The sequence below is a fragment of the Tasmannia lanceolata genome, unplaced genomic scaffold (assembly GCF_043159265.1).
Source record: "Tasmannia lanceolata isolate RefF3 unplaced genomic scaffold, GAP_Taslan_0.1 ptg000013l, whole genome shotgun sequence".
NCBI classification, from domain to species: Eukaryota; Viridiplantae; Streptophyta; class Magnoliopsida; order Canellales; family Winteraceae; genus Tasmannia; species Tasmannia lanceolata.
Window position 1 is genome coordinate 8,083,684 of NW_027518690.1, and position 23,164 is coordinate 8,106,847.

At 43.1% G+C, this 23,164-nt stretch overlaps 4 protein-coding genes across 4 annotated transcripts; 3 read left to right on the top strand and 1 right to left on the bottom strand.

The window, feature by feature from the left end:
- Nucleotides 1-2,240: 2,240 nt before the first annotated feature.
- On the bottom strand, nt 2,241-2,810 carry LOC143890922 (uncharacterized). The gene has a single exon (XM_077395595.1). The coding sequence runs from the start codon at nt 2,808-2,810 to the stop codon at nt 2,241-2,243; it is 570 nt and encodes a 189-aa protein (XP_077251710.1).
- Nucleotides 2,811-9,332: 6,522 nt separating this feature from the next.
- LOC143889673 (17.3 kDa class II heat shock protein-like) lies at nt 9,333-10,142 on the top strand. The gene has a single exon (XM_077393964.1). The coding sequence runs from the start codon at nt 9,481-9,483 to the stop codon at nt 9,925-9,927; it is 447 nt and encodes a 148-aa protein (XP_077250079.1). The 5' UTR covers nt 9,333-9,480; the 3' UTR covers nt 9,928-10,142.
- Nucleotides 10,143-15,870: 5,728 nt separating this feature from the next.
- LOC143890770 (17.3 kDa class II heat shock protein-like) lies at nt 15,871-16,640 on the top strand. Its single transcript, XM_077395452.1, has one exon. It carries the CDS (start codon nt 15,983-15,985, stop codon nt 16,430-16,432), a length of 450 nt encoding a protein of 149 aa, XP_077251567.1. The 5' UTR covers nt 15,871-15,982; the 3' UTR covers nt 16,433-16,640.
- A 5,672-nt stretch (nt 16,641-22,312) lies between these two features.
- Nucleotides 22,313-23,039, top strand: LOC143889674 (17.1 kDa class II heat shock protein-like). Its single transcript, XM_077393965.1, has one exon. The coding sequence runs from the start codon at nt 22,440-22,442 to the stop codon at nt 22,884-22,886; it is 447 nt and encodes a 148-aa protein (XP_077250080.1). The 5' UTR covers nt 22,313-22,439; the 3' UTR covers nt 22,887-23,039.
- Nucleotides 23,040-23,164: the final 125 nt, after the last annotated feature.

A 23,164-nucleotide genomic window follows, 5' to 3' on the forward strand; every position in this document is an offset into this window, starting at 1 on the left:
GCATAGTTTACAAAGGACCTTTGGATTCATGCATTAAAGTTTTCAAAGCGTCGGTACTGATTTAGAGGCACAAATTAAAGACCTTAATACATGTGAACATACACTGAGGGGTCGCAATCTTGTGAGTTACATTATTAGTTGGCCATGTATGAACATTGTTTTTACTCTTGTATCTATTTTCGGGTGCTTATTTAGCTTCTTTTGTGTGCCCAACTATGGTTTATGCATGCTCATGTTCACTTGAGAAGTTTTTTTACCTATGCGTGAAGGATCCAAACATGCAACAAAGTTTTCAAATGATCCTTATTTATCGTGAGGCACAAATTGAGAGGCTTACATATGTATGTACACATACTTAGAGTTTGGAATCTTTGATCGGCCTAACGGAAGGTCATTGCTCTTATGTAATTTTTATGTATGTGATTGCAAATTTTCAGATTTGTAGGCTCTAAACATGTGGTTGAGATGTTGTATTTAGCTTCCTTTTTGCTTCTTTAAGGACAAGAGGATATCAGACACCTTTGGGATCCTATGCGTAAAGGATCCAAACATGCAACAAAGTTTTCAAATGATCGTTATTTATCGTGAGGCACAAATTGAGAGGCTTACATATGTATGTACACATACTGAGAGTTTGGAATCTTTGATCGGCCTGACGGAAGGTCATTGCTCTTATGTAATTTTTATGTATGTGATTGCAAATTTTCAGATTTGTAGGCTCTAAACATGTGGTTGAGATGTTGTATTTAGCTTCCTTTTTGCTTCTTTAAGGACGAGGATATCAGACACCTTTGGGAGAGCGCGACACTTAGCAAAGCGGGTCATGAACTCTTGTCGGATCTGTCGGAAGCTAACGACGGAGTTGGACCGAAGTTTAGAGAACCAAGTATGTGCGGCCTTTCGGAAGGTGGTTGCGAGCGCTTGGCACGAACAAAACTTGGTTGTGCAACGTTGCCCAGCAAAGTTTTTTTTCGCTCGGCACAATATTGTATCTTTTCTGCTTAGTAGGAGCATAGCAGTCTTGAAGAACCTGACATGCTCTACTCGATCGGTCGTTCTATTGTAGGAATCGATAGAGGGAAGCCAGAAGCTCTCGGGGATTACCTACCCTAGAGCTAAGTGAAAGGATTCTCTTCGTCGTCGTCCACTTCTTTGGACGGGCCCCTTCCCTGCAGCTTCTCACCGGTTATCTCTCGTATTTCGTGATGAAGGCTATGGGAGACAGGGGTCGCCTCTCTGGGTAAACCTTACCATTCTACTGCTGCCGGTGGCCAAGTGACTCTTGGTTTCATCTTGTGAGGCAAACCCTTCTTTCTAGAATAGACAAGAAGTTGAGGACCTACTAAGACTTCTCTGATGTGGAGTGGCCAGTGCCTCTGCTGCGGGCTGAGCTTGAGGCTCAACCCCCTAGTGTGCTGACACCGGAGCCTCTACTCTTCACACATATTGATTGAGAAGGCTGGCAAGATCCGCCACTTGGCTAACGAAGTGGCTGTCTTCGCTTGTGGGAACGATTGATGTTGGTTCAATTGGTGACGTCGGTGGCTGTGGCACCAGGTGCACTTGTACCGGTGGTGGATTGGTGGTAGAAGGTGGTTGTAGATGGGTGCTGGTTGTGACCACGTTTCGTGTAGCCGTTGAACTCTGCGTACAACTCCTTGTATCCATGGAGCCTAGTGTCACGGACCTTTGGTTTGGGATTGAGGTCCGTGCGGCACTTGCGTTGCCTCACAACAAGCAAGTAAGCCTAACAAAGTTATGAGGATCAAACCTACAAAACAAACACAAATGGAGTGCTAAGTTTCCAAACACACACAAAGCAATAGGGCACACGCGTAGGCAAAATGTTAAGCTTTATTGATGATTCTAGCACAAGTTACAATAGGATCATGCCAAAAGGTCTACAACTCCTAAGGGTCCCCGATCACCCGTTGACTAGAATGGAATCCCTGCTAGGATATGCACTAGCAATGCACCACTCAATGGCCAACCAAGATCTCAGGGTAAAGAGCTTTAGCTACCAACCCCCTTTACCACCAGTGGCGACCAAAGGTGCTATAAACAACGCATTTCCAAGACGCAACGAGACGAGACGAGATGGATTTTAATACCAACTACGTCCTCACTACAAAATGTACATAGGCATGAGCCTTACATATTACATTGATAGACCAAGTCACGGGCCATAGGCCATGCGAACAGCGCTGGACGAAATGGCCACGTGACACTCCCCCACCCAATCATGTCGACGCCCTCGTCGACATTGCGTCCGTGTAGGTACGTATTTCATCTTCAGTGAGGTGGAGCTTTTCCCTTGGTTCCCAGCTAGCTTCTGAGTCTGGTAGGCCTTTCCACTTGATGAGGTATTCTAGTGTCGGTCTTCGAGAAGTTCCTCGCGGCTTGGTGCGTTCAGCCATGATACCCTCAACTTCAGGTGTGAAGGAAGTTGCATGTGGTTCCTCTCGAATTGATGTGTTTCTGGTGTCGTCTTCCTTATCGGCTCGATAGGGCTTCAAGCAACTGGCATGAAAGACAGGATGGATTCTGAGCCATGAAGGGAGTTGGACCCGGAAGGAGACGTTACCAACACGCTCAATGATGGGAAGGGGTCCTTCGTATTTTCGAACCAAGCCTTTATGCACTTTGCGGGTAAACTTGAGCTGGCTAGAGTTCAATTTGACTAACACCAAGTCACCAACTTTGAAGTCATCTGGTCTTCTATCCTGATCTACCCACTTCTTCATCCTCCTTGAAGCTTTCTCCAGATACGCTCTGGCGATGTCTACATTTGTGTGCCACTCTTTTGTCATATGGTAAGCAGGGGGGCTATTGCCGATATAACCAGCAGCGATGGAATGGGGGGTGGAAGGTTGCCGGCCAGTCGCTAGCTCGAAGGGGCTTTGATTAGATGCAGAGCTCTTTTATAAGTTGTAGCAAAACTGCGCTACATCGAGCAGGTGAACCCAATTTCGTTGGTTGGCGCTAACAAAGTGCCTCAAGTATTCTTCAAGTAGGGCATTGATCCTTTCTGTCTGTCCGTCAGCTTGGGGGTGTAGGCTCGAGGAGAAGTTCAACTTTGTGCCCAACAACTTAAACAATTCGGTCCACAAGCGGCCAGTGAATCTTGGGTCCCTGTCACTGACAATATTCTGAGGAAGGCTCCAATACTTCACAACATGGCGGAAGAATAGTCTAGCTGCCTCTTCTGCACTGCAATATAATGGCGCTGGTATGAAGGTTGCATACTTTGAGAACCTGTCCACGACCACTATGATAGAGCCAAACTCCCCAACTTTGGGTAAGCTCACAATAAAGTCTAGGGAGATACTCTCCCAAGGTCCCTTCGGCACTGGCAACGGGTCTAAGAGTCCCAGGGGCTTGTCCCTTTCCACCTTATCTTGCTGGCAAGTGAGGCACGTCCGAACATACTCTTCCACATCATCGCTCATTCGGGGCCAGTAGTAATTACGTTCAACCAGGGCGAGAGTGCGATGAATCCCAGGGTGCCCTGCCCACAGAGTATCATGGCACTCTCTCAAAAGCTCCTTCCTTAGGTCACCTGATCGCGGAATGTATATTCGACACCGCTTGGTCAGTAGGAGACCATTTTGGGTCCAAAACCGTCGTGATTTCCCTGCCTTCACAAGCTGCATGATAGTTTGGGCGAATGGATCTTTCTCAAGCCCTTCACGAATACGGTCTTGAAGGTTGCTCTTTATTTGACACATGGAGGCGTTTTCATCCAATTTCAAGGTGGCCAACTCAGCCTTTCGACTGAGTGCGTCGGCTACTTGGTTCGATCGGCCCGGCTTGTATTCTAGAACCATGTCAAATTCTGCAAGGAAATATTGCCATCGAGCTTGTTTTGGTGACAACTTTCTATGGGTTTGGAAATAGCTTGTGGCTACATTATCGGTCTTGACAACAAACTTGGAGCCAAGAAGGTAATGTCTCCAAACTCGCAAGTAGTGTACTATTGCGGTCATCTCCTTTTCTTGCACGGTGTACCTTCGTTCAGTGTCATTGAGTTTGCGGCTCTCATAAGCAATCGGGTGCCCTTCTTGCATAAGCACACCGCCAATAGCATAGTCTGAGGCATCAGTCTGAACTTCAAATGGCAATGAATGGTTTGGCAGCTGTAGCACTGGCTCCACCATAACAACATCCTTGAGATTCTGAAAGGCAGTATTACATTTTTCAGACCATAACCACGGGCGATCTTTCTTCAATAAGTCTGTCAAAGGAGCCGCTCGATTTGAGTATCCTGATATGAACCGCCGATAGTAGTTAACAAGCCCGAGGAATGACCGGAGTTCTCCCACCTTGGTTGGAATTTGCCACTCTTGGATGGCACGAACCTTCTCATTGTCCATGCGAATTTCTCCTCCACCCACTTCGTGACCCAAGAACATAATACGCTCCTGAGCAAATGAGCACTTCTCTAGCTTCACATAGAGTTGGTTATTTCTGAGTACCCCAATGACCTTCTTTAAATGATCGTCGTGTTCTTCGAGAGTGTTGCTATATACCACAATGTCATCGAGGTAGACCACTACAAACTTATCTAGAAACTCATGAAACAACCCATTCATCAAAGTACAAAAGGTTGCAGGGGCATTAGTAAGACCAAATGGCATCACCAAGAATTCAAATGCACCATACCTTGTTACGCAGGTTGTCTTGGCCTCATCTCCTTCTGCAATTCGCACTTGGTAATAGCCGGATCGCAAATCCAGCTTGGAGAAGTATCTGGCTCCTCCCAGTTGGTCAAACAAGTCAGCAATTAGGGGGATAGGATACTTATTCTTCACAGTCAGCTTGTTGAGGGCCCTGTAGTCAATACACAATCGTAGACTCCCATCATGCTTCTTTTGGAATAGAACTGGGGCACCAAAGGGGGCCTTTGAAGGCCTAAGAAATCCTGCTTCTAGTAGCTCATTGAGTTGCCTCCTAAGCTCTGCTAACTCTGGAGGGGCCATTCTGTAAGGGGCACGGGCTGGGGGTATGCTGCTAGGCTCTAGCTCGATTTTATGGTCCACTGCCCTCCTTGGCGGCAGCTTCTTGGGTAGCTTCTCAGGCATGACGTCTTTAAATTCTTCTATAACATCTTTGATGCTCGGGGGAATGATGATCTCCCCCACCAGTGCCTCTCCCATCTTTAAGGTTGCCACGAAGGTGGGTTCCCCTTTCTTTAAACCCTTCTTCAGTTGAAGGGTCGTCAAGTGTTCGACGTCCTTCCTCTCTTATCTACTGGCAGGAATCATACAAGGTGCTTCTTCTCCAAACATACATAAGGAGTTTAAGTAGGGCATTGGAACTGCTTTGGCCTGGTTCAAGAACTCTATCCCCAAGATGACACAAAAATCATCTAAGGGTACTGCCATGAGATTGGTTGTTCCAGACCATTCCCCAATCTTGATTGGTACACTCCTTGCTTTCCCAGTGACGGGGCGGGCCTCTGAGTTTACTGCCTTCATTTTCCAGTCATCTTTTTTGAGCTTCAACGCCAAACGTTTTGCCTCTTGTTCCGAGACAAAGTTGTGTGTAGCACCTGTATCGATCATGGCCCGTGTCATCTTTCCATTGATGCATGCTTCAATATACATCAAGCCTTTGGATGGGACTCCCTTAGAAAGAATTTTCTTGGCACCTTGTCCCTTGATAGCACTGCACAGGCTTAGAGCTGTCATCTTGGGTTCCTCCTCATCTTCTTCCTCTTCGTTCTGAGCATGGGGTGAGGAAGTTGAAGCTAGCAAAGCATTGACAGACCCCTTCTTTGGGCAAAACCGAGTGTAGTGTGGACCGGTGCATATGAAGCACGGCCCCTGTGACGCAGGAGTTGGTGCCTCATTGTATTGTCTGGACCCTTCTCTAGGATAGGTTCTCCTATCACCCCCTGAACCCTGGATTCTTCCTTTTGTGCTACTAAAAGACCTATTAGAGGTATTCATGTTGCTGGGAGGCCTGTTGAAGTTGCTAGATGGCTTGTTGTTGAAGTCTTTCTTCCTGTTTGTTGCGTCATCCCCCACATGATCAAACAACTTTTCTGCTTCGCTCATTGCCGTAGCAAGGTTCTGAACTCCTCTTCTTCGGAGCTCTGTTTGGGACCAAGGCTTTAGTCCCTCCATGAATTGAAATAGCTTGTCCTCCTCTGACATGCTCTTTATATCAAGCATGAGAGCCGAAAATTTCTTCACATATTCTCGAATCGACCCGGTTTGTTGAAGGCGCCGTAGTTTTTTTCGGGCAATGAACTCCACATTCTCAGGCATGAATTGTGCCTTAAGTTCTCGCTTCATGTCTTCCCAACTGTCAATAATACATCGTCCCGCTTCAATCTCTTCATAACGGGTTCGCCACCACAATTTGGCATCATCACTGAGGTACATGCTGGCCGTAGTGACTTTGGCCTCCTCATCAAGATGTGTTGCACGAAAAAATTGTTCCATATCGAACAAGAAGTTCTGTAACTCCTTAGCATCACGGGCACCGGCGTAGCATCGTGGCTCAGGCACTCGTACCCTGCTACCCTGTCCATCACTGTGACCACCTATGCCATTACCGATGGTCCTCATGAGTAAATTCACTTGGCCAGTGAGGGTCTCAACTTGCTTTCGAAGATCCTCCATCGCGGCCTGATTCAATAACTCAGCAAGAGCATGGACTCGCTCTTCCACCTCTTCTATCATGCCCTTGGTCTCCACACCAAGGCCTTCTGTCAACTCGGCAAGATTAAACTGTTGTTGCTCTACCGCTGTCACCCTTTCCTCAACACCAGCAATCCGTTCTCTTGTACCTCGCACCGGTATTGGTTCTTGATCATCACGGACCTGACTAGACTCCGGAGGGAGTATTTGGGTAGCATTCTTCTTCGCCATTTCTGAATGTAGGTAGGAACTTCGGCTCTGATACCAACTGTCACGGACCTTTGGTTTGGGATTGAGGTCCGTGCGGCACTTGCGTTGCCTCACAACAAGCAAGTAAGCCTAACAAAGTTATGAGGATCAAACCTACAAAACAAACACAAATGGAGTGCTAAGTTTCCAAACACACACAAAGCAATAGGGCACACGCGTAGGCAAAATGTTAAGCTTTATTGATGATTCTAGCACAAGTTACAATAGGATCATGCCAAAAGGTCTACAACTCCTAAGGGTCCTCGATCACCCGTTGACTAGAATGGAATCCCTGCTAGGATATGCACTAGCAATGCACCACTCAATGGCCAACCAAGATCTCAGGGTAAAGAGCTTTAGCTACCAACCCCCTTTACCACCAGTGGCGACCAAAGGTGCTATAAACAACGCATTTCCAAGACGCAACGAGACGAGACGAGATGGATTTTAATACCAACTACGTCCTCACTACAAAATGTACATAGGCATGAGCCTTACATATTACATTGATAGACCAAGTCACGGGCCATAGGCCATGCGAACAGCGCTGGACGAAATGGCCACGTGACACTAGACTCCGTCTTTGGCTTAGTTCTTTTCAGATGGAGACCTCGACAAGCCCCATGATGAGCGCCAATTTGTTGCGGTTCAACATTGATTGAGGTTTAGAAGTGCTGCAAGAGATCTGTGTTAACAGACAAAGGGTTGAGGCCATCCAGAGTTTTGGAACACTGGGGGACCCTTCGACCCTCAATTCAAGATAGAACTAAGCTTCAAACTAGAGCTCAGCCGTACCTTAGCTTTTGGTTTTCTTCCTTTTGTTCCTCTCTTTTTTCTCCCCTCTGGCTACTAGGTGCGGGTCCCCTTTTATAAATGAAGTTCCCTTGGATTGTGAGTTTGCCGTGTTTTCCCTGCAAAGAATGGCATTGGTGTCTTTGGTCGGTGCTGCCGGTCTGCTCGGCCTTTTTAGGGTGGCTCTGACTATGGATGGGACATTTCTGATGACAGCTGCGATTGGCATTGTTGTGCCTATTTCCAAGGTTGGCTGATGGCCTTTGATTGGCTTGCCGAGGAGGCGTGTGGCCTGCTGAGGGTGGCGTGCCAGAGAAGGTTGTGGCGCCTGCTAGGGGGGTCATCATGGCTGGGGGTAACGTGTCTCGCCACGTGACCTGAAGGCCTCAGTGGGCTTAGGGACTAGATAGGAGGACACACATTGCCTCTGTGGCCTCAAGGTCTCTATTCACTCAGGGACTAGCTGGGATGACGTGTCTTACCTACATGGCCTTAAGGCCTTTGTGGGCTCAACAGCGATGTGGGATGTCGTGTCACGCTGCACGGCCTCAAAACCTTTGTGAGCTCCGAAGCCAGGTGGTGCTTTGTGGTTGGTGCTCGATTTTTGTCCCCAACACCTATTATACTTATTTTTTTATTGTCTTTATATATAATAAAAAAGGGCATTGTCTCTTTTAACTGCATTTTACCTTTTTCTTGGTCCCATGTGCATCACAAGATGTTTTTTTATAGGAATTTTATATGATATCCACACTCTCCCTTGATTTAGTACTGGCATGGTATTTTGATTACTAGGTAATTTTCATCTTTATATATAACAGGAAATTTTGGTATTTTCCTAGTAAAAAAATTCATGGGCATTTTGGCCCCAAATTGATGGCATGACCAGATTTGCAAAATTTACTCGTAGGTAGTGACTCTATTTGCAAATTGTGAAACTACAACAGTGATTGTGCAAATAGAGCAAAGTAGAGGACTTCTTTTGCAAAAACCCCAATTATTTAAAGGTTGCTACGATCGTGGTTTTCAATTTCTACTGAATTCCGAGATTTCGGTGAAATTGGATATACCCGAAACGGTACAAAATTTCAACCGAACCAAAATTAAAGGAATTTCGGCCGAAATTTCAGTTTCAGTGAGGACCGAAATGCATACCGAAACCGAAATTTGAAACCGTGTTTATGATCAGACAATAAAAAATTTATAGAATCAGTGCGTGTCATTAACAAAAAAACGGCCTGTGAGATTATTTAACATTAGGCCATGGATATGGTGGGCCACCATCTCACCGTTCAAGCAAGATTGGGTTTTTGGAAAACCCACGCCCTTAATCAACTTCTACATGTTTTTTTTTTTTTTTTTTCAATCGGCAAACAACTAGTCTTTTTTTATTCAATGGCACAGATTCAATCATGACATATAATATGCCTTGGCCCACCGGACCATCATAAAGAGAGTCCTTACCAGCCTCTTACATTAGGCCACGTATGTAAAATGGTAAAGGTGTATGGAGCACGAAGGGAGTGGATTTATCATTTTAGTTGCATAAAGAGCATTTCCGGAAACTTCGACTGTGTTCTAGAGCATCGAGAAAGCAGTAGAATCTACTAGAACTAGAGAACTTATTCTTCCTTCTCACCTTCTCGAAACCACCCCAATCTCCTATAAAAAACCCCTGTCATTCTCGCCAAAATCAGATGAACAAAAAAACCCAATTTTCTGAGTAGAAACAAACCCAAGCAAGCATTTTCCAATTCAATTTCATCTGATATCCTATCTGTCTTTACATACAATGGATATGCTCTCCGCTTTGCATCACATGCTCAACATTCCTGAAGAGGTAGACAAAGGCTTCAACCCCGCTACTCACACCTATGTTAGAGATGCTAAGGCCATGGCGTCTACACCTGCGGACGTGAAGGAGTACCCCAAATCGTATGTGTTCATAATTGATATGCCCGGTCTGAAATCAGGTGATATTAAGGTGCAGGTGGAGGAAGATAACGTTTTGGTTATTAGTGGTGAGAGGAAGAGGGTGGAAGAGGAGAAAGAGGGGGCTAAATATGTGATGATGGAGCGTAGGGTCGGAAAATTCATGAGGAAGTTCGTGTTACCAGAGAATGCGAATAGGGATGCGATCTCGGCCGTCTGTCAGGATGGGGTTCTGACTGTTACCGTTGATAAGCTGCCCCCACCTGAGCCTAAGAAACCCAAGACTATTGACGTCAAGATCGCTTGAAGAAATGAAGTTTTAAAGCAGTCGTGTAATATGTTTGATTTTGGTTTCTCTCTGTTTTGTGCTGTTTTTTTTAATGTTTTTTTTTTTTTTTTTTATGTTGAAGAAGATGATGTTATGATGCTGTGGAGAAAGTGTTACCGTGGTTTGCAATATTTTCTATTGTGTGTATTAAGAAATGTTGAGCCCTGTTTTATAGATAATTATAGTTGGACTGATCCCTGTGTGAACCGTCCGGCTGTGCGTGTGTGATGATGACGAAATCTGGTTTCCAGGATGTGGCTAGTAGAGCTCCAATCTGTGATGATCGACCTGCGCTCTGGTTAAACGCGTTAGGGGCCCCGGAGTTGTGGCTCCGGGAGACCACTCCGATGCTCAAGTAAGAAATCAATCAGCACAACAGAGGGGAACCAAGTCATGAGAAATCAAACATTGAACCAGCTGCTCAAAAGATTTAAATGCACATAGCTAACTAGCTTAAGCCCACAGTGAAATAGTTGCACACATAGCTAACAAACTTACATTCATAGTGAATTAGTTGCAAAAACTTGCTATTTTCTTGTGCCAAAAGGGATTGCAAAGTTAAAGATCTCGGTGGATTCGAACCACCATTCTCTTGAGAACGTTGTTTTCAAATTCATTTCTCAAGTGCTTTAGCATTTAAGCTAAAGATCACCTCTTGAACAAAATATATCATTGTAAGCTATATCATCTTTTAACAAGGTTGAAATTCAAATAAACATCAATCCCATGAGCACACACAAAGCAAGCCATATCTTTCAACAACAGTGGAACTCTATACAAGTTACTATTAATGGCATGTGATTGCATAACAGGTGAAACTTCAAATTTTATAACAGGTGAAATTTAACTGGGCCATAACATGGGATGCATAACAGGTTAATGGGATGGGATGCATGTTATAACAGTTTAACAGCAATCCCATGCCCAGATTATGTGATTGCTGGTTGCATAATAGGTTACAACATGAACAATACATGACTGGTCGTCAAAATCTAAGATGAAACAAGGCCTTAGCAATCCGTTTTGGATTCAAATTATGGGTTTTGGACTCACAATCCGCTGTCAAAATCATAAAGAACATGGCCTTAACAATACAAAGCTCTAAACATGAGCTATATGAGAAATTTTCTGCAGGGCCTTTCATACAAGTTTAATAGCAGTCATAATAAATTAAACATAGTTTCAAAACGAACAGAGCCTTGATAAATGAATACCGACATCTACTGGTGTGAAAACGAACAGAGCCCTTCATAACTTAGCTTTGGATTGATAAAGCCATGTATTTTTTTTTAAAATAGCCATGTATTTTTAAACCCTAAAAATTTAAAATTTAAACCATTTGGCTAAATCCAATAGAACATCTAAAATTTAAACCATTTGGCTAAATCCAATAGAACATCAGCTTGTCATCTTTGCAATTTAAACCCTAAACCACTTAAAAAAACATAAAGCATAAAGTATAAAGACAACAAATAACACAATAAACCCAATCGGGTTTTGAGAAACGCATGGAGAGGTGACTCTTATTTGTGGGAGCTTTATGAAAGGGAGTGAAAATAGGAGAGTGGGGGAGCGAAGAAGGAAGAAGGCCGGATGGGGTTTTTTGCATAAAGCTTTCAGTGGTAGACACTATAGCATGCTAATTGCTAACAAAATAGAGAGAGCAATATACAAAATACCTTTTCTAATGGGTTTGGTGGGGAGGTAAACCCCAACCGGAACTTGATGGTGAGGAGGGAAACTTGTTGGGTTTTTCGCCTAAGAAAAGACACTTTAATTACGAAACAAATAAATATGTGGATAAAAGAAACCAAATCGACAAGAGAGCAATCACAGAAGAGAACATTGAGATTTACGTGGAAAACCCTCCAAAGAAAAGGGGAAAACCACGGGGCGAATCCGACGAAATATCCACTAATCAAATAAGTAATACGACGTCTTTCTTTCAAGTTATAACCCGAAACTTGAGTAACTACAAGAAACAAGAGAGATAAAGGGTTACTTCGTTGCGAACAGCAAAACCTACTTTCTCACCAAAAAACCTTTGGATTCATGCATTATAGTTTTCATATCGTCCATACTGATTTTGAGGCACAGATTAATACCCTAATACATGTGAACATACCCTGAGGGGTCGCAATCTTGTGAGTTACATTATTAGTTGGCCATGTATGAACATTGTTTTTACTCTTGTATCTATTTTCGGGTGCTTATTTAGCTTCTTTTGTGTGCCCAACTATGGTTTATGCATGCTCATGTTCACTTGAGAAGTTTTTTTACCTATGCGTGAAGGATCCAAACATGCAACAAAGTTTTCAAATGATCCTTATTTATCGTGAGGCACAAATTGAGAGGCTTACATATGTATGTACACATACTTAGAGTTTGGAATCTTTGATCGGCCTAACGGAAGGTCATTGCTCTTATGTAATTTTTATGTATGTGATTGCAAATTTTCAGATTTGTAGGCTCTAAACATGTGGTTGAGATGTTGTATTTAGCTTCCTTTTTGCTTCTTTAAGGACAAGAGGATATCAGACACCTTTGGGATCCTATGCGTAAAGGATCCAAACATGCAACAAAGTTTTCAAATGATCATTATTTATCGTGAGGCACAAATTGAGAGGCTTACATATGTATGTACACATACTGAGAGTTTGGAATCTTTGATCGGCCTAACGGAAGGTCATTGCTCTTATGTAATTTTTATGTATGTGATTGCAAATTTTCAGATTTGTAGGCTCTAAACATGTGGTTGAGATGTTGTATTTAGCTTCCTTTTTGCTTCTTTAAGGACGAGGATATCAGACACCTTTGGGAGAGCGCGACAGTTAGCAAAGCGGGTCATGAACTCTTGTCGGATCTGTCGAAAGCTAACGACGGAGTTGGACCGAAGTTTAGAGAACCAAGTATGTGCGGCCTTTCGGAAGGTGGTTGCGAAGGCTTGGCACGAACAAAACTTGGTTGCGCAACGTTGCGTAGGAGGTTCCTGCGCAACACACTAAAATCAAGAGGAAACATGGGGTGTAGAAATATCAAACAAGGGGTGTGGAAATATGAGACTACGGAATTGATATTGCCACACCCCCTGCTATTAGTGTATTTTAGTGCGCTGTGCAGGGATTCCTGCGCAACGTTGCCCAACAAAGTTTTTTTTCGCTCGGCACAATATTGTATCTTTTCTGCTTAGTAGGAGCATAGCAGTCTTGAAGAACCTGACATGCTCTACTCGATCGGTCGTTCTATTGTAGGAATCGATAGAGGGAAGCCAGAAGCTCTCGGGGATTACCTACCCTAGAGCTAAGTGAAAGGATTCTCTTCGTCGTCGTCCACTTCTTTGGACAGGCCCCTTCCCTGCAGCTTCTCACCGGTTATCTCTCGTATTTTGTGATGAAGGCTATGGGAGACAGGGGTCGCCTCTCTGGGTAAACCTTACCATTCTACTGCTGGTGGTGGCCAAGTGACTCTCGGTTTCATCTTGTGAGGCAAACCCTTCTTTCTAGAATAGACAAGAAGTTGAGGACCTACTAAGACTTCTCTGATGTGGAGTGGCCAGTGCCTCTGCTGCGGGCTGAGCTTGAGGCTCAACCCCCTAGTGTGCTGACACCGGAGCCTCTACTCTTCACACATAGTGGCGGAGAAGGCTGGCAAGATCCGCCACTTGGCTAACGAAGTGGCTGTCTTCGCTTGTGGGAACGATTGATGTTGGTTCAATTCGTCACGTTGGTGGCTGTGGCACCAGGTGCACTTGTACCGGTGGTGGATTGGTGGTAGAAGGTGGTTGTAGATGGGTGCTGGTTGTGACCACGTTTCGTGTAGCCGTTGAACTCCGCGTACAACTCCTTGTATCCATGGAGCCTAGACTCCGTCTTTGGCTTAGTTCTTTTCAGATGGAGACCTCGACAAGTCCCATGATGGGTGCCAATTTGTTGCGGTTCAACATTGATTGAGGTTCAGAAGTGCTGCAAGATAAGAGATCTGTGTTGACAGACAAAGGGTTGAGGCCATCCACAGTTTTGGAACACTGGGGGACCCTTCGACCCTCAATTCAAGATAGAACTAAGCTTCAAACTAGAGCTCAGCCGTACCTTAGCTTTTGGTTTTCTTCCTTTTGTTCCTCTCTCTTTTTTCTCCCCTCTGGCTACTAGGTGCGGGTCCCCTTTTATAAATGAAGTTCTCTTGGATTGTGAGTTTGCCGTGTTTTCCCTGCGAAGAATGGCATTGGTGTCTTTGGTCGGTGCTGCCGGTCTGCTCGGCCTTTTTAGGGTGGCTCTGACCATGGATGGGACATTTCTGATGACAGCTGTGATTGGCGTTGTTGTGCCTATTTCCAAGGTTGGCTGATGGCCTTTGATTGGCTTGAGGAGGAGGCATGTGGCCTGCTGAGGGTGGCGTGCCAGAGAAGGTTGTGGCGCCTGCTAGGGGGGTCATCATGGCTGGGGTAACGTATCTCGCCACGTGACCTGAAGGCCTCAGTGGGCTTAGGGACTAGATAGGAGGACACACATTGCCTCTGTGGCCTCAAGGTCTCTATTCACTCAGGGACTCGTTGGGATGACGTGTCTTACCTACATGGCCTTAAGGCCTTTGTGGGCTCAACAGCGATGTGGGATGTCGTGTCACGGCCTCAAAACCTTTGTGAGCTCCGAAGCCAGGTGGTGCTTTGTGGTTGGTGCTCGATTTTTGTCCCCAACACCTATTATACTTATTTTTTTTATTGTCTTTATATATAATAAAAAAGGGCATAGTCTCTTTTAACTGCATTTTACTTTTTTCTTGGTCACCATGTGCATCACAAGATGTTTTTTTATAGGAATTTTATATGATATCCACACTCTCCCTTGATTTAGTACTGGCATGGTACTCTTTATTTTGACACTTTAAATTATTTAGGGGTTTTGCAAAAGAAGTCTTGTACTATGCTCTATTTGCAAAAATAGTCTTCTACTTTGAGAATTTGCAAATAGAGTCGTCATGTTTGAGCAAATTTTGCAAATCAGGTCATGCCATCCATTTTTGACCAAAATACCCATATTAGATTTCTGTTGACTCGTTGGAAAGACCAAAATCTTCTTATACGTTAAAAGACTAAGATTAAAAAAACCAAAATACATCTCACAGTCAAAGATCAATTTTGCATGGGTGTAAAGTTGTTGGGCCCACCATATACCTACGACATCAAAGCATGATGCAAAAATGGTGGGCCTCACTTCATGCATGGGTTTGAATTGGGTTAGTGGGACCCACCTATCAAATCATATCACTGAGCTTCATGGTATTTTGATTACTAGGTAATTTTCATCTTTATATATAACAGGAAATTTTGGTATTTTCCTAGTAAAAAAATTCATGGGCATTTTGGTCCCAAATTGATGGCATGACCAGATTTGCAAAATTTACTCGAACGTAGTGACTCTATTTGCAAATTGTGAAACTGCAAGACTGATTGTTCAAATAGAGCAAAGTAGAGGACTTCTTTTGCAAAAACCCCTTATTTAAAGGTTGCTACGATCATGGTTTTCAATTTCTACTGAAATCCGAAATTTCGGTGAAATTGGATATACCCGAAAAGTTACAAAATTTCGACCGAACCAAAATTAAAGGAATTTCGGCCGAATTTTCAGTTTCAGTGAGGACCGAAATGCATACCGAAACCGTAATTTGAAACCGTGTTTATGATCAGGACCATCATAAAGAGAGTCCTTACCAGCCTCTTACATTAGGCCACGTATGTAAAATGGTAAAGGTGTATGGAGCACGAAGGGAGTGGATTTATCATTTTAGTTGCATAAAGAGCATTTCCGGAAACTTTGACTGTGTTCTAGAGCATCGAGAAAGCAGTAGAATCTACTAGAACTAGAGAACTTATTCTTCCTTCTCACCTTCTCGAAACCACCCCAATCTCCTATAAAAAACCCCTCATTCTCGCCAAAATCAGATGAACAAAAAAAACCCAATTTTCTGAGTAGAAACAAACCCAAGCAAGCAATTTCCAATTCAATTTCATCTGATATCCTATCTGTCTTTACATACAATGGATATGCTCTCCGCTTTGCATCACATGCTCAACATTCCCGAAGAGGTAGACAAGGGCTTCAACCCCGCTACTCACACCTATGTTAGAGATGCTAAGGCCATGGCGTCTACACCTGCGGACGTGAAGGAGTACCCCAAATCGTATGTGTTCATAATTGATATGCCCGGTCTGAAATCAGGTGATATTAAGGTGCAGGTGGAGGAAGATAATGTTTTGGTTATTAGTGGTGAGAGGAAGAGGGTGGAAGAGGAGAAAGAGGGGGCTAAATATGTGATGATGGAGCGTAGGGTCGGAAAATTCATGAGGAAGTTCGTGTTACCAGAGAATGCGAATAGGGATGCGATCTCGGCCGTCTGTCAGGATGGGGTTCTGACTGTTACCGTTGATAAGCTGCCCCCACCTGAGCCTAAGAAGAAGCCCAAGACTATTGAGGTCAAGATCGCTTGAAGAAATGAAGTTTTAAAGCAGTCGTGTAATATGTTTGATTTTGGTTTCTCTCTGTTTTGTGCTGTTTTTTTTAATGTTTTTTTTTTTTTATGTTGAAGAAGATGATGTTATGATGCTGTGGAGAAAGTGTTACCGTGGTTTGCAATATTTTCTATTGTGTGTATTAAGAAATGTTGAGCCCTGTTTTATAGATAATTATAGTTGTACTGATCCCTGTGTGAACCGTCCGGCTGTGCGTGTGTGATGATGACGAAATCTGGTTTCCAGGATGTGGCTAGTAGAGCTCCAATCTGTGATCGACTTGCGCTCGCGTTAAACGCGTTAGCGTTAGGTCCGGAGTTGTGGCTCCGGGAGACCACTCCGATGCTCGAGTCAGAAATCAATCGAGGGGAACCAAGTCATGGGAAAACTAGAGAGTGCCTAACATAAACAGTTCTGGGTCATAATCTCGCCTCAACATTATAGTAATCTTACCAATTCACCCCCTCTCTTGGGATTTTTAAATGGCTTTATGCAAAATTGGCCAGCAAATCCTTTTTAAATGAATAAGACAAAATCAGCCAAAAAGTCATACACTGTTCTCACATGCAAAAGCCAGCAGCGAAATGGCTTTCCGTAAAATTGGCTAGCAAATCCCTAGTTACAATTAAGAGGAAAATCCTTCCACCATTGCCAGGCCACTATTGCAAGTCTTACTTGCTGCCCACTAGAAAAGAGGACTATTGCATGGTGAATGGGCTATTGATACGGTGGTCTACCATTATAGTCTTGAAGCAAGATAAGTTCTATGTAAAACACAAGTAGTTAATCAACATCTATACATGCATTTTTATATCGGCATGCCACATGGAAAAGTCTAGAGTTGCTCAAATCTGTACCTAAGTGTGAACGGTCTGGATTGGTTATCCTTAATCTTATTCTAAGGGGTGGAAATCCCAATGTGGGACCACCCTTAGATATTTGATCCATCCGCAGCCCATTTTTCAAGAGGCTGTTGTTGGATCAAATATCAAGGGCGGTACTTTTATCGTACCGCCTTAATGGGCTTGACAGTCGGGTAGGGGTGCCACTTGGGTCGGGCTCAACCCGAACCCGATGGGTTCAACCCGATTTCGGCTTGGGTTGGGTTGGGTTAGGGTTGGGAAAAGCCAACCGGATTTAAATTCGGGTTAGACTAGGGTTGAGTCCTTGGCAACCCGACCCGACCTGAACCCAACCTTTGTCTTCTAATTTTATCATAATTTTCTCAAGATTATGTTTTCATTTCTTGTATTTTTCTGTTTGGTCATAGATGACCCGATCCCAACCCGACTTAACATGAACCCAACCCAACCCGATTTGGAGGCAGGTTGCGTTAAGGATGACCATCCTTAACCCGAGGCTCGGGTTGGGTTGGGTTAGGGTTGAGGGAATGCTATCTCAGGTTGGGTTAGGGTTGGCCTTGACCCCACCCAACCCACCCGAGTTGCACCCCTATGGTCGGGGCACCGTATAGTTTCTCGTCTGAAATTACCCTGTTTTTTTATAAATGAGAACTATGACCCTATTTTCTCTTTGTCCGAAATACAGGAAGTTGCTAGGGATCATTGCAGAAGGCATTGCGTGGACCAGCTGTTGCATGATAGAGCAGCCGCAAAGGATGAATTAAATGAATATGACAAAAAGTGATCCTATGTGGCTGCTCTCTCATGCAAGTCCACGAAATGCATTCTAACAAATCCCCTTTTATGAGGGGGGGTTAGTCGTGCTGGATTTTAAATCACTCGTGGACTTCGCGAAATTGTCCATGACTTTTTGGGGAGTTGGACTTTGAATGTGGGGACACTTGGGACTCTTGAGAGTACATGGACTTTAACAAGAACTTTTTAGAGTCATGCGAACATTAAAATTGCATGTTAGCCATCAACAAGGTTAATATTCAATTTTTACTACTACCCTTTGGGTTTGTGGGTTGGATTAATGGATCTAAATACTAGTGTGCATTTGTGGGCCCCACTAATGCCCCTAAATAAAGAAAGATTTTAGGCCTACTTAGTGGGTAAAACTTATTGGAATCCTCAGAAACCAAATCCTCTTATACATTTTATTTTTTAATCAAGAAATTTAAATCCACAAATCTTGTAAAACCCAAACAACACTTATTTTACAAAAAACACTTGCAATACACAAGAACCGGAAATTTTAAAGCAGAAATTTATAGCATACAAGTAGACATTTTAAACCCAAACAAATATATAAGTGCTACCAGAAACAACATTAGCTGATATTCACATTTTTTAAGGTTAAGCAAACATCATTATGAATGGTGAAGCAAATATTTTCAGGGAAGGCACAATGAGAATGCCTAACTCACTATACCATGTGATTTGCTAGGGACCATCGCAGAAGGCATTTCGTGGAACAGCTGTTGCATGAGAGTGCAACCACAAAGGCTCACTTTCTGATGCGGCTGCACTCTCATGCAACAGTGGTTCTACGAAATGCCTTCTGCAACGGTCACTAGAAAATCCCAAGTTAAAATAATGCTCACTTCTCCCAGTAGCTTTATTAAGTGCTTAGCAAACATTTTCCTTTTTAGTTTTTCAATGGTGAAGCAAACATTCACATGAAAGGTGAAGCAAAAAATTTCTAACATGATTCATACCTGTTACTATCCAACTACGCATGCATACCTCCACCACCCAGTTTGCATTCACAATGAAATTAATTGAAAAATAGCATGAACTCACTAATTACTTGTAAAATCAAACATTGAACCAGCTGCTCAAAAGATTTAAATGCACATAGCTAACTAGCTTACGCCCACAGTGAAATAGTTGCACACATAGCTAACAAACTTACATTCATAGTGAATTAGTTGCAAAAACTTGCTATTTTCTTGTGCCAAAAGGGATTGCAAAGTTAAAGATCTTGGTGGATTCGAACCACCATTCTCTTGAGAACGTTGTTTTCAAATTCATTTCTCAAGTGCTTTACCATTTAAGCTAAAGATCACCTCTTGAACAAAATATATCATTGTAAGCTATATCATCTTTTAACAAGGTTGAAATTCAAATAAGCATCAATCCCATGAGCACACACAAAGCAAGCCATATCTTTCAACAACAGTGGAACTCTATACAAGTTACTATTAATGGCATGGGATTGCATAACAGGTGAAACTTCAAATTTTATAACAGGTGAAATTTAACTGGGCCATAACATGGGATGCATAACAGGTTAATGGGATGGGATGCATGTTATAACAGTTTAACAGCAATCCCATGCCCAGATTATGTGATTGCTGGTTGCATAATAGGTTACAACATGAACAATACATGACTGGTCGTCAAAATCTAAGATGAAACAAGGCCTTAGCAATCCGTTTTGGATTCAAATTATGGGTTTTGGACTCACAATCCGCTGTCAAAATCATAAAGAACATGGCCTTAACAATACAAAGCTCTAAACATGAGCTATATGAGAAATTTTCTGCAGGGCCTTTCATACAAGTTTAATAGCAGTCATCATAAATTAAACACAGTTTCAAAACGAACAGAGCCTTGATAAATGAACACCTACATCTCCTGGTGTGAAAACGAACAGAGCCCTTCATAACTTAGCTTTGGATTGATAAAGCCATGTATTTTTATTTTTTTTGAAATAGCCATGTATTTTTAAACCCTAAAAATTTAAAATTTAAACCATTTGGCTAATCCAATAGAACATCTAAAATTTAAACCATTTGGCTAAATCCAATAGAACATCAGCTTGTCATCTTTGCAATTTAAACCCTAAACCACTTAAAAAAACATAAAGCATAAAGTATAAACACAACAAATAACACAATAAGCCCAATCGGGTTTTGAGAAACGCATGGAGAGGTGACTCTTATTTGTGGGAGGTTTATGAAAGGGAGTGAAAATAGGAGAATGGGGGAGCGAGGAAGGAAGAAGGCCGGATGGGGTTTTTGGCATAAAGCTTTCAGTGGTAGACACTATAGCATGCTAATTGCTAACGAAATAGAGAGAGCAATATACAAAATACCTTTTCACCAATCGGGTTTGGTGGGGAGGTAAACCCCAACCGGAACTTGATGGTGAGGAGGGAAACTTGTTGGGTTTTTCGCCTAAGAAAACACACTTTAATTACGAAACAAATAAATATGTGGATAAAAGAAACCAAACCGACAGGAGAGCAATCACAGAAGAGAACATTGAGATTTACGTGGAAAACCCTCCAACGAAGAGGGGAAAACCACGGGGCGAATCCGACGAAATATCCACTAATCAAATAAGTAATACGACGTCTTTCTTTCAAGTTATCACCCGAAACTTGAGTAACTACAAGAAACAAGAGAGATAAAGGGTTACTTCGTTGCGAACAGCAAAACCCACTTTTTCACCAAAAAATACCCACTTCGATCTTCAAGTCGAAGAAGCCCGAATCTTCACGAAGTCTCCTTGCAACAAGAGGATTCAACGACACGGTGAAAATCTCCAAGAAAAAACGCTCCAAATCCTTAGTTTTGATCCCACACAAAACCCTCTAGAAGAGCCACACAAAAAACCCTTGTTTTTTTTTCTTTTTCTCTTCCCTTTCTTTTTCTCTCTTTTCCTTTTTCTCTTACTATGTTTTGTGGCGTTTAAGTTTTCGCCAAAAACAGCTCTCTCCCTTTCCTTCTCCAATCGGGAGAATTGGGTTTCCTATTCCCAATAGGATACGTGGGTGTGTGGGCTACACTCATGGGGCTGGACCCCACAACAAAACGAACAAGACGAACCAGGACTAGAGCCAGAGGGATATGAGATTAGATAGGGTGGATTTAAAACTTCACCTGTTTAGGGTGAACTTTAGGGTTGCGTGTTCCTTTATGTTAAACAACGTGACTGACTTTTAAGTCGGGGTGTTACACCATTTAGGGGAACTTGCCACTAACGATGATTTTTAATACGCGCACAAAAAGTACTACACGGGTTAATGATGTAAATGCGGCCCCCTATTTTAACCACGGCCACTTGTTTCCGTCTCTCCATTAGGGGTGAACATGGTTCCGGTTCAACCCGAAGAACCGAACCGAACCGGCCTATTTGGTTCGGTTCGGTTTTAGGATTTGGTGGTTCGGTTCCGGTTCTGGGTTCCTAGAACCGTAGAATGCGGTTTGGTTCTGGGTTTGGGATCCTAGAACCAAGAACCGAACCGAGAACCGAGTAGGATCATATCCCCCTCCAATTGGATAAAATCACTCCCCCTCCCCCCAAAACTCGGTTTCTGTGAGAAAAAATGCTTTAGACTTTACACTTAGTGCTTGAGGATAAATTCACCCCTTTAACGTTTTGCTTTGCCTTTTAAAGTTTTAATCGTAAGTTATTAAAAACGAATAAAATCTCAAACGTTATGTGGAAAAAAAATTATATACTAAAGGTTGGGTAAACCCAGAACCGAACCGAACCGATCAAGTTCGGTTCGGTTCCAAAGATATATGGTTCGGTTCTAGTTCCAAATTCTGGAAACCGATTGCATATGGTTCGGTTCTGGTTATACCCCGGAACCGAACCATGTCCACCCCTACTCTCCATGATCATTGCTTAACTCATAAAACCACTTCAACCGGGCGGTCTAGTAAATGAGAGGATGACTTCATCATTTCCCATAAAAAAAAGAGCCTTTCGGGAAGGGAAAAGATATCAGCACAACCATGTTTTAATAATTGCACAAACTCAGCTTGTGTCTTTTCCTTTTTTAATTGGCTTGTGTGAGCATTTTGGGATGATTTCCCTTACATCTCTTTAAATAAGAAAAGACAAGAAGAGTTAGTGCAAATATCAAAACATGGTTGTGCTAATATCACTTCCCTTCCGGAAACTTCCACATGTGTTCTAGTCTTGTAGAGCATCGAGAACGCAGTACAATCTGGTAGAAGTAGAGAACCCATGCTTCCCTACTCTTCTCGAAACCACCCTCATCTGCTATATAACCCTCCTCATTCGTCCCCAAAATCCGACAAAAAAAAAACCCAATCTCTACAATGGATATGCTATCGGCACTCCACCACATGCTGGACATTCCCGACGAGACTGAGAAGGGCTTCAACGCACCCACACGGACCTACGTTAGAGATGCGAAAGCCATGGCTTCTACACCCGCAGATGTGAAGGAGTACCCCAAATCGTACGTCTTCATAATCGATATGCCTGGTCTGAAATCGGGTGACATTAAGGTCCAGGTGGAGGACGAGAATGTGCTGGTAATCAGTGGCGAGCGAAGGAGGGTGGACGAGGAGAAGGAGGGGGCTAAATATGTGAGGATGGAGCGTAGGGTTGGAAATTTTATGAGGAAGTTCGTGTTACCGGAGAATGCGAGCACGAATGCCATCTCGGCCGTCTGTCAGGATGGGGTTCTGACTGTTACTGTTGATAAGCTGCCCCCACCGGAGCCTAAGAAGCCCAAGACCATCGAGGTCAAAATCGGGTAGTGTTTGATTTTGATTTCTCTTTGTTTTGATAGTGTGTTTTGAATGTTTTGTGTTGCTTCTGTTCTGATTTACTGTTAAAAGATGATGTTTTGATGTGATGAGGGATGATGGGAGAAAGTGTTACTGTGATTTGCAATAAACAATGTTTTTCTATTGTGTGTATTAAGAAATGTTAAGCCCTGTTTTATAAATAATCGTTGTTAAAGTGGGACTATTAACTTTCATAAATGAAACACTTACTTGTATTTCTAATGTTGTTCTTGCATATACCAGACCAA